The 17,228-nt window shown below is 45.7% G+C and overlaps 1 protein-coding gene across 1 annotated transcript; it reads right to left on the bottom strand.

Moving 5' to 3' along the window:
- Positions 1–268: 268 nt before the first annotated feature.
- On the bottom strand, positions 269–16,577 carry LOC307240656 (suppressor of tumorigenicity 14 protein homolog; the record flags this gene model as incomplete). The annotated part of the gene is made up of 19 exons (XM_080014495.1): positions 269–1,625; positions 4,331–4,467; positions 4,856–5,127; positions 5,970–6,147; positions 7,459–7,584; positions 7,845–7,955; positions 8,105–8,212; positions 9,113–9,217; positions 10,411–10,556; positions 10,722–10,828; positions 10,946–11,043; positions 11,188–11,324; positions 11,820–12,048; positions 12,114–12,149; positions 13,155–13,351; positions 13,836–13,906; positions 14,723–14,853; positions 15,434–15,593; positions 16,536–16,577. 19 exons carry the CDS (start codon positions 16,575–16,577, stop codon positions 1,464–1,466), a joined length of 2,553 nt encoding a protein of 850 aa, XP_079870621.1. The 3' UTR covers positions 269–1,463.
- Positions 16,578–17,228: the final 651 nt, after the last annotated feature.

Here is a 17,228-nt window from a genome sequence, read left to right as displayed (position 1 = left end):
CTACATACGTCAGATACTAGGATGGTAAATGCAGAGAAATTGTGAATTTCCCCGTTGTGGCAATGATAAGGGTGTATGAAAAAGATAAAGGAATATAAAATGAGTCCTGCATCTTTATAACCAGTGAAAATAAAAGGCTACATTCAGAAACTACTAAAAATTACTATAAGTAATTACTATAATTAATTGCAGCTTCCAAAAACACCACAGTATCCCTTTAAAAGTAATTTGACCTAGTCAAGTAAAACCTACATTGTAAAACACAACAGGAGGCAACAGTTTGTACAGAAAACCAGTTTAAAAAGTGTTCATTTGCATGTTGTGCCGGTTGGGATCGTTCTATTCAAATCTCATTCTTAATAATCAACAATATTCCTGCTTATTAATCAATAATACTTTACAATAGGGACGGGTGCTGGGCCACATGTCACCATATCATTCCATATCGATAGATTGACGTTTTATACACAATGAGAATTTGTGGCGCCCTTTGACGTGCGTTACAACATTCTTCACAGAACAAATGATTATCATTCAGTTATTGGATGGGTGTGTGACTGCCGAGGTTTTTAAGTGGAAAACAGTCGAGCGACTTCCAGACAAAGTCTCCATGTCACAGGTTCCAAATCCATTCAGGAATTGAAATGATAGAATTCAATCTGGAGTATCTTTTTGTGTCTGCTCTTTTTTTTTTTTTTTTTAAATCCTGCCATACTTCACTGATGACATCATCAATCATTACCCGCGATCCCACCGTTGCAACTCATCTAAAGCTCCACGGCTCCAGCGGCGGGAGACGTGGCTCCCTGCGGTGTTGAGGTTTTTCTGGTTGGAGCCACCAGAGGGCGGCGCAGAGCTCCCTGAGATTTAAACCCTAGAACGCATGAACCAGGAAAGGAAAGAAAAGGATGTTCAAAAATATATGAACTGGAAAGGGAACACGATCTATATGTGGAATAAGAAGAAATAAAATGTTAAAAAAATAAATAAATACACCGCGGGGGTCAAAATGGCGTCCGTTTTGTTCTACGGGTTAAAGCAACTTCTAAATTCAGTTGTAAAGCGTTTCCTTGTAAAATAACGGTTGGAAATATTCATCTCACGGTCCCTTTTTTTTTAGTTTTTTTTTTAAAGGTATAAGATCCTCCTCAAGTCACTTTTTTCGGTTCAGGCTCCGCCCACATCTGCCCGTCCTGTCAGTTTCCTGTTTCCTGTCACACGCACACACAAAATAAAAACTAGCTCTCACTTTTAAATGCATCTACATTAGGAAAAAAAACCTGAAGCGTCCCTTTAATTATAAAGCATCCAAAAGTTCGATGTGGATGAAGATGAGTCCCGACACATCCGTTCTTCACCATGACGACCATCTGGGCGGCCCATGAGCGACCTGACAGAATATCCAACTGCAGTCCATGACGGTGCGTCGGCCCCGCCCCCTCCTCATGAATATTAATGAGCTGCTACAGTCCGCTCTGGTCTCGGATCCAGTCCCGGTACCGTGTGATCCGCACGTAGACGCCTGGCTTGTTCCGCCGAGCGCAGCCGTCTCCCCAGCTGACCACGCCTGCCAGGAAGCTCCGCCCGCTGGGCGCCATGACGGTAAGCGGGCCCCCCGAGTCACCCTGCGGAGGTCACAGGTCAAAGGTCAGTGTATGATAATACAGAAATTATAATTAATATAGTAATATTTTTTTCTTACTGTTTCACAGAAAGGTAGACACTGCACAGTGCTTTGTGCATGATCTAATGTGATCTAGTGTGACCTAATGTCGTCTAGTGTGATCTAGTGTGATCTAATGTGATATTATGTGGTCTAGTGTGATCTAGTGTGATCTAATGTGATCTTATGTGGTCTAGTGTGATCTAGTGTGATCTAATGTGATCTAGATTGGTCTAATGTGGTTTAGTGTGATCTAATGTGATCTTATGTGGTCTAGTGTAAGGTAGTGTGATCCTCTGTGATCTTATGTGGTCGAGTGTGATCGAATGTGATCTAGATTGGTCTAATGTGGTTTAGTGTGATCCTCTGTGATCTTATGTGGTCTAGTGTGATCGAATGTGGTCAAGTGTGATCTAATGTGGTCTAGTGTGATCTAATGTGGTCTAATGGGGTCTTGTGTGATCTAATGTGGTCTAGTGTGATCTAGTGTGGTTTAGTGTGATCTAATGTGGTCTAGTGTGATCTAATGTGATCAAATGTGGTTAAGGGTGATCTAATGTGATCCAATGTGGTCCAGTGTGATCTAATATGATCTAGTGTGATCGAATGTAATCTAGTGTGATCTAGTGGGATCGAGTGGGATCTAATGTGATCTAATGTGGTCTAATGTGAACTAGTGTGATCTAATGTGGTCTAGTGTGATCTAATGTGGTCAAGCGTGATCTAGTGTGATCTAATGTGGTCTAGTGTGATCTAATGTGGTCTAGTGTGATCTGGATTGGTCTAATTTGGTTTAGTGTGATCTAATGTGATCTAATGTGGTCTAGTGTGATCTAATGTGGACTAGTGTGATCTAATGTGGTCAAGCGTGATCTAGTGTGATCTAGTGTGGTCAAGTGTGATCTAGTGTGATCTAATGTGGTCTAGTGTGATCTAGTGTGGTCAAGCGTGATCTAGTGTGGTCAAGTGTGATCTAGTGTGATCTAATGTGGTCTAGTGTGATCTAGTGTGATCTAATGTGGTCTAGTGTGATCTAGTGTGATCCTCTGTGATCTAATGTGATCTAATGTGGTCAAGTGTGATCTAGTGTGATCTTGTGTGATCTAATGTGGTCTAATGTGGTCTAGTGTTACCTAATGTGATCTAGTGTGATTTAGATTGGTCTAATGTGGTTTAGTGTGATCGAATGTGGTCTAGTGTGGTCTAGTGTGAGCTAGTGTGATCTAATGTGATCTAATGTGGTTTAGTGTGATCTAGTGGGATCTAATGTGGTCTAGTGTGATCTAATGTGGTCTTGTGTGATCTAGTGTGATCTAATGTGGTCTAATGTGGTCTAATGTGGTCTTGTGTGATCTAATGTGATGTAATGTGGTTAAGTGTGATCTAAGGTGATCTAATGTGGTCTAGTGTTACCTAATGTGATCTAGTGTGATTTAGATTGGTCTAATGTAGTTTAGTGTGATCGAATGTGGTCTAGTGGGATCAAGTGTGATCTAATGTGATCTAGTGGGATCCAGTGTAATCTAGTGTGATCTAGTGTAATCTAATGTGGTCTAGTGTGATCTAGTGTGATCGAATGTGGTCTAATGTGATCTAATGTGATCTAGTGTGGTCTAGTGTGATCTAATGTGGTCAAGTGTAATCTAGTGTGATCTAATGTGGTCTTGTGTGATCTAATGTGGTCTAGTGTGATCTAGTGTGGTTTAGTGTGATCTAATGTGGTCTAGTGTGATCTAATGTGATCTAATGTGGTTAAGGGTGATCTAATGTGATCTAATGTGGTCTAGTGTGATCTAGTGTGATGTAATGTCCTCTAATGTGGTATCATGTGATCTAATGTGGTCAAGTGTGATCTAGTGTGGTCTAGTTTGATCTAGTGTGATCTAATGTCGTCTAGTATGATCTAATGTGGTCTAGTGTGATCTAGTGTGATCTAATGTGATCTAGTTTGATCTTGTGTGATCTAATGTGGTCTAATGTGGTCTAGTGTTACCTAATGTGATCTAGTGTGATTTAGATTGGTCTAATGTGGTTTAGTGTGATCTAGTGTGGTCTAGTGTGAGCTAGTGTGATCTAATGTGATCTAATGTGGTTTAGTGTGATCTAGTGTGATCTAATGTGGTCTAGTGTGATCTAATGTGGTCTTGTGTGATCTAACGCGGTCTAGTGTGATCTAATGTGGTCTAGTGTGATCTAGTGTGATCTAATTTGGTCTAATGTGGTCTTGTGTGATCTAATGTGATCTAATGTGGTTAAGTGTGATCTAATGTGATCTAATGTGGTCTAGTGTGATCTAGTGTGGTCTTATGTGGTCCAGTGTGATATAATGTGATCTTGTGTGATCGGATGTGATCGAGTGGGATCTAGTGTAATCTAGTGTGATCTAATGTGATCGAATGTGGTCAAGTATGATCCTCTGTGATCTAATGTGGTCAAGCGTGATCTAGTGAGGTCCAATGTGGTCTAGTGTGGTCTAGTGTGATCTGGTGTGATCTAATGTGATCTAATGTGATCTAGTGCTATCTAATGTGGTCTTCTGTGATGTAATGTGGTCTAGTGTGATCTAATGTGATCTAATGTGGTCCAGTGTGATCTAATGTGATCTAGATTGATCTAGTGTAATCTCGTGTGATATTGTGAGGTCTAATCTTGGTTTTACAGCTCTACCTGGCAGGCGTCCACTCCTCCTTTCAGGACACCGGCGCACAGCATCACTTCAGTGATCTGACCCTCCAACAGCGAGCTGCACACCGTCTGGTTCACCAGCCGGACCTCCGCCTTCTGCAAGATGGCCGCCGTAAAGCCTGCAAGAGACCCTTGTCAGCATCTTCATCTCCATCATCATCATCATCCTTCCAGGAGGTCAAACACCAACGTCGGTGTTGTGTTTTTAAATGTGCTGTTGCATCCTGAATGTTCTTTAAGCTGGAGGACCAACCAAATGATGACATCATCACATTCACTGCAGAATGTGAAGGAACAAAGTTGAGATTTCATCACGAGTCAAAACTCTAAAACAAGAGAATTTCTCTTGTTTCCCCCCAGTTTTTAGTTCATAGAGAAAATATGAAAATATAAATAAATATCAGAGAAACGTCGGAATGGAACATCTCAACGTGACTTCTGTTTTTGGTGAGAAGTCTTTATTATTAGGTTTAAATTACGATTCTAATGATTCTGGTGTGAACCAACCTCCCTCCCTGGTGGTCCCCCAGCCGGTGATCCAGGCCGCGCTGCCTGCTGGGAAGTGGTGCGTGGCGCTGGGCAGGCAGATGGGCCAGATGTTCTGGTTCAGGGCGACGGGTCCGTCCAGCTCCATGAGGGCCAGGTCGTTGTTGTAGGTCGGGGGGTCATAGTCCGGGTGGCGGATGATCCGCCTGATGTTCTTCTTGACAGTCCACTGGTTGACCTGGTTCTGGATGTGGAGCCCCAGGAAGGCCTCCCACTGGTCCTCTTTAGAATACCTGCTTCAGAACAAACCATGAGGCCTCCAGCCATCTTCAAAGTTACAATGTGGGACTTTTTGCCACTAGAGGGAGCTGTGGTCCATCATAACCTATAATATTGTGGCGTACAGTATTTTCTTCATATCAACAAATTAAACAATCAAATCATGTAATATAGGGTGGAGGTAGAGTAGAGGTGGAGTAAAGGGCTAACTCAGTTTAGGTAGTTAGAGTAGATGGAGGTAGGGTAAAAGAAAGTAAACTACCATATTCCGCAAATATAAACCGGGCCCCAAATAAATGTCGGGGGCATGGTCTACACCAACAGATAAAAGTAGAACACCAGGGGCAAAGCCATGGGAGCGGCAGCGCTACCCCCCAAACAGAGCAACAAAACTCTATGTTTTTACAGCCGATGTATTTCATTTACTCCGTTTCCTGCTGCTGCTTCCAGCAGGTTGCTTCTTGGGGCAAAATCTCTGGGTGAAATCGTAAAACCGTGGCTCCCCCGTCGGCTACCACCACAGGTGTGACTTTTAGGGTCGCAGCTCGCTCTCTCTTTTTTCACCAAACGTGTTTGCATGCCATGGCACCCAGACAGAAGTTTGATTTGAAATTCATACTAAAATATGATCAAAGATACTTATTAAACAGAGGGAATTAGATATAAAACCCTGCCTCTGGTATAAGCTGCTTCCTCTGTGATGGAGGTAAATAACGGCACTGGTCACTACTTGAGGAAATGCGGTGTTCATTTTGCTCAGGACCCCTACATTCCCATCCCCATCAGGAACTCCTAAAGGGCCGTGGACCCCAGTTTGGGAACCCCTGTTGTGGTGTGAAAGGCGTCGTGCACGTACCCGGCGGCCTCTTGCACGCAGTGTGCCGCGGTCAGCAGCCAGCGGTCGCTCAGCACCGACGCCCCGCACGTGTGACCTTTGCCCCGGAAGTGCAGGCTGACCTGCCAGGGCCACTCCCCCTCCCGGGACGTCTGGCCCCCCACGATGCGGGAGCTCCGGTAGGGCCTCACCCCGCACGCTGCCACACACACACACACACACACACACACACACACACACACACACACACACACACACACACACACACACACACACACACACACACACACACATCAGAAATGTCCACTTTTCATACTTCAGGTGTAAAGTGAGGACCTCATTGAGGATTCAGAGTTCAGCATGTTTGGAGACAAAGGAGGAAGTTCGAGTGGGAAAAGTGAGGAGCAGCAAAAATGTCCTCACTTCCCAAAATGTTCTCACTTCCAAAAACATCCTTGTGGTCCTTGTGCCATTGTGTGGTTTAAGCAGTCACACCTGACCTGGATCCAGGTGATTGGGATCAGGGTGGCTGCATACCTGTTTCTCATTGGTGGGTGTAATGAGCAGCAGGTAAAAGCCCCGCCCCCACACTCACTCAGGAGAGGAGCCCTGTCATGACATGTTCCATCTGCTCCTGGCTTGTTCCACCGAGCCACTGTCTACAATCAACTGCTGTTTACAACCCATCCTCCTCCGTGTCTCTGTGCCGGAGGGTCCTGAAAACACCATTTGGATGGCGTGTGGTGACGAAACTGCCACACTGGCACCTGAACAGGGATGCTCCGGCACAGGAAAGGGACAAGGAGGGGCCTTCTGAAGATGCCCTGGAGCCACCAGCGGTTCAACGGGCGGCCCCAGCACCAACCCTCTCCTGACTGGCAGCAGCAGCACCCAGGGTGTCCGGCGGAGGACAGGGGGAGAAACAGGCGCAGCAACCACCACAGGTCACCGCTGGCAGCTAGCTTCTCCGCCCAGCAGCCACTGCCGGGACCATCCAACAGCCAGGCCCCCCCTTCAAGCTTCCCCCTTGGTGTCTGGTGTTTTTATTATTTAAGGTATAGGAACCCAGTGTCAGAGTCTATTTAATGCGTTTTTTATTTTCTGTTTTCTCCTCGGTGGGAGGGGGGCGGGGCTTCGGCCAGGTATTCTTTTCACGCCCCAAAAGGTTCTCGTCCCAAAATGTCAAATGACCTGATCGTCATATTGGGGGTTATTTTGCGACAATGACCTGCTGGCCGTATTACCCTTACACTGTAGGAGCATTGTAGGCAGAATGGCCTCCACAGTACTATTGCAGTACTATGCCAGTACTAGATCAGTACTATATCAGTACTATGCCAATACTATGTCAATACTATGCCAGTGCTATGCCAGTACTATGCCAGTGCTATGGCAGTGCTATGGCAGTACTCTGCCAGTACTACACCAGTGCTATGCCAGTGCTATGTCAGTATTACACCAGTGCTATGCAATACACTGAGTACACACAGTAGTACTGTGTGGAACGTACCACAGTTTTCCTCGTCTGAGTTGTCGTCACAGTCGTCCTCTCCGTCGCACTCTGGGTTCAGTTTGGTGATGCAACGTCCAGATCTGCACTTGTGTGTGTGGGGCGTGCACGTCTGCACCTGCAGAGCTGGGAACATATACTACCATATACTAATCCTATATACATACATACTACCATATACTTATACTATATACATACATACTACCATATACAAACACTATATACATACATACTACTATATACAAATACTATATACATATATACTACTGTATACTAATACTATATACATATATACTACTATATACTGTACATACATACTACTATATGAGCAGGTAAGGAAAAAGGATAGATAGATAGACAGACAGACAGACAGATATATGTCTTACCATTCTTGCAGTGGGCGTGGTCAGCTGTGTGGCAGTGTTTCTGGTCACAATGCAGTTTGTCTGGAACACAGAGTCCGTCTGGACACTGCACCAAGCCAGCGCCACACTGACCTGCAGTGCGCAAGCAAGAAAATACCTACAATGCACCTTGTATCCAGGATACCACTGTGGACCCCATGTGAAAGGATGTGGGTGGTGCAGCGTAGACCCTGCTCCACCCTCCTGAAAGCTGGTGCAGCACCTTCCTCCAACCGACTCACCACAGTTTTCCTCGTCCGTGTTGTCGCCGCAGTCGTCCACTCCGTCGCATTTCCAGAACTGAGGTTTACAATGACCGTTCCTGCAGCGCATCTGGGAGGCCTGGCACTCTGCGCACGCACACACACACACACACACACACACCATCACACACCACACACACACCATCATACACCACACACACACCATCACACACCACACACACACCATCATACACACATCACACACCACACACACACCATCATACACCACACACACACACATCATCACACACACATCATCACACACCACACACACTCACACACACACACACATCAACACACACACATCAACACACACACAATCACACACCACACAAACGTCATCACACACACACACATCAACACACACACACCATCACACACCACACACACATCATCACACACACATCACACACCACACACACACCATCATACACCACACACACGTCATCACACACACACACACATCAACACACACACATCATCACACACACATCACACACCACACACACTCACACACACACACACATCAACACACACACACACACACACACACACACACCATCACACACCACACACACGTCATCACACACACACACACATCAACACACACACACCATCACACACCACACACACATCATCACACACACATCACACACCACACACACACCATCATACACCACACACACACATCATCACACACACATCATCACACACCACACACACACACACACATACACACACACACACACACACACACCATCACACACACACACACACATCAACACACACACATCAACACACACACATCATCACACACCAAACACACACGTCAACACAAACATTTCCTATGTAAGGATCTGGATGATTGAGGATCTATCAATGTTTATTACGAAAGAAACAACTTAATTGTGTCCGTCTATGCACCCTGATACACCAGACAGGAAGTAATCTGTTCCTACTTCCTGTCTACTTCCTGTCTATACTCACGACAGTTCTCCTCATCGCTGTCGTCCCCACAGTCGTCCCAGCCGTCGCACTGCAGACTGATGTTAACGCACATGTTGTTCAGGCAGGGGAACCTGCCCGGGCACGCTGCAGGAGGTAGGAAGGAGAGAGACAGGACGGAGAGAGGCAGAAAACAGGAAGTAGGAAGGAGAGAGGCAGAAAACAGGAAGTAGGAAGGAGAGCGGCAGAAAACAGGAACCAGGAAGTAGGAAGGAGAGAGGCAGAAAACAGGAACCAGGAAGTAGGAAGGAGAGAGGCAGGAAACAGGAAACAGGAAGTAGGAAGGAGCAAGGCAGAAAACAGGAACCAGGAAGTAGGAAGGAGAGAGGCAGGAAACAGGAAGTAGGATGGAGAGAGACAGGAAGGAGAAAGGCAAGAGGTAGGAAGGAAAGAGGCAGCAAACAGGAAACAGGTAGGAGACAGACAGGAAGCAGTTAACCAGAAGTAGGAAGGAGAGGGACAGGAAACAGGAAATAAACAGGAGAGATGCAGGAAGCAGGACAAAGGAAGGAGAGAGACAGGAAGCAGGAAAACAGGAAGTAGAAAGGAGAGAGGCAGGAAGCAGGAAACAGGAAGGAGAGACAGGAAGGAGAGATACAGGAAGTAGAAAAGAGAGAGGCCGGAAGCAGGAAACACGAAGTAGGAAGGAGAGAGACAGGAAGGAGAATGACAGGAAGCAGGAAACAGGACGTAGAAAGGAGAGCAGCAGGATGGAGAGAAGCAGCAAACAGGAGATAGGAAGTAGTAAGGAGAGAGACAGGAAGGAGAGAGGCAGAAAAGCAGAAACAGGAAGTAGGAAGAAGAGAGACAGAAAGGAGAGAGGCATTATACAGGAAGCAGGACAAAGAAATGAGAGAGACAGGAAGCAGGAAGTAGAAAGGAGAGAGACAGGAAGGAGAGATACAGGAAGTAGGAAACAGGAAGTAGAAAGGAGAGAGCCGGGAAGCAGGAAACAGGAAGTAGGAAGGGGAGACAGGAAGGAGAGATACAGGAAGTAGAAAGGAGAGAGGCCGGAAGCAGGAAACAGGAAGGGATCATAATGAGGTTGTGAATATTACTTGTTCCCATAGTGCAGCGTGGATGGGATGTTTCTGACTGGTTCTGGATGGGATGGTTCTGACTGTTTTTTGATGGGATGGTTCTGACTGTTTTTTGATGGGATGGTTCTGACTGTTCCTTGATGGGATGGTTCTGACTGGTTCTGGGTGGGATGGGATGGTTCTGACTGGGTATGGACGGGACGGGATGGTTCCGGATGGGATGGGATAGTTCTGACTCACGGTCCGTCGGGACAAAAGCCTCGTAGATGGCAGAAAATCCAGCGTCCACGTAGGAAGAGTCGGACTTGAACCTGACGGTCATCTGGTTGCTCCTGCTGGAGACCACGGTGCTGTCAGGTCGACTCCCACAAAGTCTGGAGGAAGAACTGATAAGAGAGGAGAGATGAAACAACAGTTGAGAGAAGGAGGGAGATAGAATAAGAGAGCTGGACCAAGACTCTCTAGTTCTATTTTCCTTGTTCTGTCACTCTTATTTAGAGGATAGATGGATGGCATCAAGTGTACTATCCATGACTTGTCCTGGTTCTGACCTCTGGCGGTGAACCTCCACGTAGTCTCGGGTGCAGCTGCCCTTCTGACCCGGCCCGGACACAGAGAAACTGGTGAACTGGACCTTCAGGAAGTTCCCCATGGGAACCTTCCAGAGAAAGACAACAAAACCAAAACAGTGTCATAGTTCTGGAAAATGGTGTGGTCATTATGAGGATGCACCACCTGTTTGGGTGTGCTGGTCTGGGTGCAGAGCTGGACTCACCTGAATGTCCCAGACGCAGGAAGCAGCGGGAGGGTAGTTGGCGGGGAAGAAAGGGGAGGTGAACGAGCCGTTGCGTCCGCTCAGCTTCCCGCCACATGCTGGACAACACAGAAAGACAAGAAGAAGGGTGGAGGCCACCGGAAACCCGGCAATACATTCATATCCAGCAGCTAATAAGGAGCAGGACAACCCTTTGCTTCCAGACATCTGGACCCTTCTCAGAACACCATTTTATTTCTTACTGTCGTTGGTGATTGGGATCTGCGAGTACGACGCTCGGAATCCCGGGAAGTTTTTCTCTGCGCTGGTGACCAGTGTGAGCAGCATGACGTTCCCCGAGGTCAGGAACACCATGGGCTCATGGGGGTAGCCGCACTTCCTGCAGGAGATAAGATGGGAGTGCCTTCAGTAGGGAGCAGGGTCCCAGTGTTGTAGGAACAGAGGTGGGAATCACACTGCTGAAACGATGGATCGTCTATGTCTGTTCCTTCCCTGTACCTCCACAGTATTGATCCCTCTACCTCCGTAGTATTGATCCCTCTATCTCCATAGTATTGATCCCCGTACCTTCACAGTATTGATCCCTCTACCGCCGTAGTATTGATCCCTCTATCTCCATAGTATTGATCCCCGTACCTCCACAGTATTGATCCCTCTACCGCCGTAGTATTGATCCCTCTCCCTCCACAGTATTATACCCTTACCTCCAGGCACCACACTCCTTATCAGGCATCAGATGCTAATCATAGCAGCACTACAGTATTGCATCACATCAGAGAGGTTTGTCCTGCACCAAATATATCACTCCCTCCCTCCATCCATCCCTCTATCCCTCCCTCACTCATCCATCCCTCCTTCCCTCCCTCCATCCTACTCGGTCAGCATGCGGTGTTCTATGGGAGCCAAGGAATCATAGATCTTGATGAAGTCCCTCTGGCAGTTTTCCTCCAGGATGAAGGTGTGGAAGACAAGCTGCACCCGGTGCCGAGGCTGCGCCCTGAGCCTCCACTGCAGGTAGGTGTTGGGCGGGTACGGGGAGTCTGGAAAGCCCGGAGACTGGAGCATCCCCTCCTTGCGGACATGGAGTGTGAAGACCTTCTGGGCTGAACACAGGCTTCATGTAATTCCATTCAAACAGGAAACATGACAACAGAACCATGTTACTTACCTATGAATGTGGGCGTGGCCATGCGGGGGTCCAGTGCTGGGAAAACATGGAGAACAAATTACAGAGGATATTGGCACGAGTATTGATCATTAATATTGATCATTAATATGCTAATTTGGTAACTGAGATGATCCTGCATTATTTAACTTAGTGTAACAACTATTGATACCATACCTCCACAGTATTGATCCCCATACATCCACAGTACTGATCCCTCTACCTGTACAGTATTGATCCCTGTACTTCCACAGTATTGCTCCCTCTACCTCCACAGTATTGATCCCCATACATCCACAGTATTGATCCCTCTACCTCCACAGTATTGATCCCTCTCCCTCCACAGTATTGATCCTGTACCTCCACAGTATTGATCCCGTACCTCCACAGTTTTGATCCTGTATCTTCTCAGTACTGATCCATCTACCTCTACAGTATTGATCCCCATACTTCCACAGTATTGATCCCTCCACCTCCACAGTATTGATCCCACCCCTCCACAGTAATGATCCCTCCACCTCCACAGTATTGATCCCACCCCTCCACAGTAATGATCCCTCCACCTCCACAGTATTGATCCCACCCCTCCACAGTAATGATCCCTCTACCTCCACAGTATTGATCCCCCTACCCTCACAGTATTGATCCCTCTACCTCCACAGTATTGATCCCTCTACCTCCACAGTATTGAACCTGCTACCTCCACAGTATTGATCCCTCTACCTCCACAGTATTGATCCCTCTGTCTCCACAGTATTGATCCTGCTACCTCCACAGTATTGATCCCTCTACCTCCACAGTATTGATCTTGCTACCTCCACAGTATTGATCCCTCTACCTCCACAGTATTGATCCCTCTACCTCCACAGTATTGATCTTGCTACCTCCACAGTATTGATCCCTCTACCTCCACAGTATTGATCTTGCAACCGCCACAGTATTGACCCCTCTACCTCCACAGTATTGATCCTGCTACCTTCACAGTATTGATCCCGTACCTCCACAGTATTGATCACTCTATCTCCACAGTATTGATCCCTGTACCTCCAGACACCACGCTTCTGACGTTCAGGGCGTCCTGTGGTTTGAGCAGAAGGCGTCCATGGCGACCGGGTTGATCCACCTCAGTTTTCTCTAACGACTTGATGGCTTCGTCCAGCAAATCCTTGCGCTGAACGGGAACCTGGAACTCCGACTGGTAGTACGCCACCACACCCTCCCTGCCGCTACCGTCACCTTCACTGTGGGAAGGGTTAAAAGATAAAAGAATCAAAGACAAGTTTGACCACAATAACAAGAGCTTTACAATAAATAGATAGCACTGACTGATCCATAATTCATATTTTTTCATCTGATCAATATCTATATTGCACTGCACTGTTGTAACTTAACAGTATCTGAATCGCTCAATAAATATAAATACTCGGACCCAAGGATCAATATGCAATTAGCTAAATTAGCTTCCACTATTGGTGTATTACATGGAAGTGCCTGCCTATTAAATGATGTGACACAGAACTGACTGTAAATAACGGCCTGTAATTTGAAGGGTTGCCTCTGCGTCATTATACGGAGGGGAAACAATCTCTACCTTTCACAATAAAAAGCGTCTCAGCTCTCGCATATTTCTCTGGATCGAATGTAAGACGTTTAATTGATTTCCTCTTATGAAGTAACCATCATGAATATTGTGTGATCAGCATGAACCTCTGAGCCGCTACAAACCTGAACGCCTGTACTGTCGACTCCAGGAAATACTTTGACAGTTCAGAGTTCTTGGAGTAAAGAAGTTTCAGCTGAGAAGAAAAAAACACCACATCGGATGACATCATTCAATTGTGATTGTGTCACAAAATGACTTTTTGGGATATTATTACACTGTTGCTTTGTGATTCATTGTATGACATCATTAAAATGTGTGATGTCGTTGCATTAGGATTGAAACCTTTTAGAGCCCAACCGATGCCAGATTTTTGGGGCCGTAGTCGATCCCGATTTTGGAGAGTCCTAGTACTCCGATTACCAATGTTTTCACAGACAGTGTGTCAAGTGCAAAATGTTTTAATCAATTTGAAAATATGATATAATATATATTTTATTAACGTTCTCTATATTTAAGAATGTTTAACTTACAAGCAAACAAATGAATAAAATAAACACAGAGAACTTTTGTTAGATAAAAAATATAAAAGATGATATTAGAAGTTTTATTTTTATTTTTTCCGACTTCCAGTGAACGCATCATCACTTCGGCAAAACGAATTTGTTTTCTGAGTTTCCCATGAACGCAGCATGGCTTCCTGCCTTGGAGGGTGCCCATGTCTCAGCAAGAGTGTAAACAAACATGGATTTATGATGCCTAGTCGGACTTCTGCGCTTGTTTTGGTGAGTAACTTAAAAGTAGTGTAAAACAGTCAAGTACAGGATATAAAAAAATCTGTGTTTTTTGTTTTGTTTATTATACCCATTTAAAAACGGGGAAACATTGTCTGCATAACTGCCGATCCTGATGTGGTCACAAAAATCAAATAATGAGCGATGTCTGGGCCGGGCGGGCTCTAAAACCTTCCACCTGGTTCGGTTGTTATCCGGTCTGACGTCACGGCCCTCACCTGTTTGGCGACGAGCGCCGCCAGCCTCCTGAACTCCAGACTCGTTGGATCCTCGTGCGTCGTCAGGAAGCGCTGGTCTGCGATGCCCATGGAGCCGATGTACGTCTTCTTCACCCTGACGTCACTGCGCACTGGAGGGGAGAGACCGGGTCAGTAAATACCCCGTGGCCCGACCGGAGCGAACTGGGATGCTCCCAGCGTATCCTGATCGGGGTACAAGGGTTACTGGGAAAAGTTCCAAAATCAACCAATCAGAGACCAGAAAATGTGTCATGTGACCTGCCCTCGGCCTCGTCTCTTTAGCTGTTCCACGATGTCAAAGAAACACCAGGCGGTCCTGATATCATATTTTGACTCCAAGGGAAACTCCATTTTTTGGGGAAATTTGCTTTTTGTCAATTCTTCCCCGGATTTGAGGGGCTGCATGCTAACTGTGTAAGCTCAACGCAGGGCTGCAGACAGGATCAGCTAGCCTAGCTCCTGTGGACTCGGCTTGGTGTCTCAGCTCAAACACTTGATGGCGTCAGAGGATTAAAAATGGTTCAACAGAATCTGCTTCTCCATTTTCTCTCCTGCGGCCGGAGAATTCAGTTGGAATAATTCATCGTCCTCTTGACTTTTAGGAGCGGTTGCCAAGTTGACGACTGTGCATCAGCAGCTGGTCGCCAAGTTGGCAACCACTGAAGGGGACGGACGGACGGACGGACGTACGGTGGAAGTGCCAGACCAGCACAGTGGTCAGCAGCACCAGCAGCAGCGCGCACAGCAGCAGGCCGAGCCCCAACCACAGCCTGCGGCCCCCAGGACGTTTCTCCAGGGGCCTCGAGTCGGCAGCTGGAAGGAACTGGAGGGCGGAGTCCCAGTCTGGGTCCTGGAGAGAGAGAGAGAGAGAGAGAGAGAGAGAGAGAGAGACTGTGGTTGTACTGGGTGGCTCCCAGGGTCCCCAGTACAGACTGCTTCTACCTGGCTCTCCTTGGTGACCCTGATGCTGGATTTGAATTTTTTTGATCCGATTTTGACCACCGGAATTCCAGAAAACTGAATGTCGTTTTTGGAAAATATCTGCAACTTTAAATTTTGGATCTGAATTTTTAAACATTGAAAAAAACATCATTTGAAATGGAGTTTTTGAAATAGTAAAACTTGAAATGTCATATTTGTATTTCAAATTAATTCAAAAACCTTATTTTAAAAGGTGAAACATTTCAATGTTATGAATTTAAATTAGTACAAATTTCAATCTATAAAATGAAATGGCATTAAATATTCTCAATATTGTGGCACTAAGCTGCTTCCTGACTTGTATGGAGATACTTAGATACGACTCTAGATGAACTTAGAAGTAGAAAGGGCAGCAAGCTACTTTCACTTCCTCCATCCTCGTGGTTTCTGTTGGAGTCACCTGACCAGTTTAGGCTGTGCAAGTCTGATATCACTGAATACATATACACTGTGTATATATGTATTATATGCACACACACACGTACATAGAGTAAGTGTGTATAATATATATATGAAATATGTTATTGAATAACCGTGTAGATAGTCAGAATGATCACTGGTGTCAAAAAGAAAATTTGACTTTTAACCTTTTTCCATCATCTGTCAGTAAACCCAACCTGCCACATGAGGGCTCATGTTGTTTTAGCTTTATTGTGAAGTGTATCATGTCACGTTTTCTATTCTCTAATATTATTATTATTATTATTATTATTATTATTATTATTATTAAGATAATGATGATGATGATGCCCATCCAGCAGCACCGAGCTTTTGGTTTCACTGAACGAGTTCCAAGGAAAGAGGTTCCTACCTGTATGGGACTGGACTTGGCTCCTGGATCCATCACATCCATGACAAACCGTCCCCCAGGTCGTGAAATATCAACTAATCTATGGACATAAATATATATACATACATATATGTATATATATATATATATATATATATATATATGTGTGTGTGTGTGGATTTATGCCACGGTGTTGTTTAGGTCGCTCTCGGTTGGGTGCGTCAAGTCGGGAAGGGGCGGGGCCTCCAGGTGGGGACAGGTGTGTCCTGTTTCACACAAAGCACCCGATCCGCCAAATAACATTAATAATAATAATAATAATTATTATTATTATTATTATTATTATTATGTTTCCACTGAAATTTCCTGAAATTAAACAATTGATTTGGTGAGATGGGAGGTGCAACGGAGCGGCTGCTTCCACTCCCCGGTTTGTTGGGACGAGGAAACTGGTTCAACTGGACCGTAGAGTACGCCGTGCTGCATTCCACTAGTATTTAAACTCGGAAATTCCAGCAATTTACTTGGCAAAGTGCAAATGTACAGCCATTTAAACAGGAATTCCAGGGCAGCCTGCTATGAACAAACAAATTAACAAGCTATTACAAAAAACACAATTACCGCAGCGGCCATGTTTTACTGGACAGCACTGGAACAAATTTCTATCCGAAATCGACACTACCGGCATAACCGATTTCCGAGTTTAACCCGAAC

Source organism: Zeus faber (assembly GCF_960531495.2).
Source record: "Zeus faber genome assembly, chromosome: 15".
Classification (NCBI taxonomy): Eukaryota; Metazoa; Chordata; class Actinopteri; order Zeiformes; family Zeidae; genus Zeus; species Zeus faber.
The sequence above is the reverse complement of the archived record's forward strand: the minus strand, read 5'-3'. Positions and strand labels throughout refer to the sequence as shown.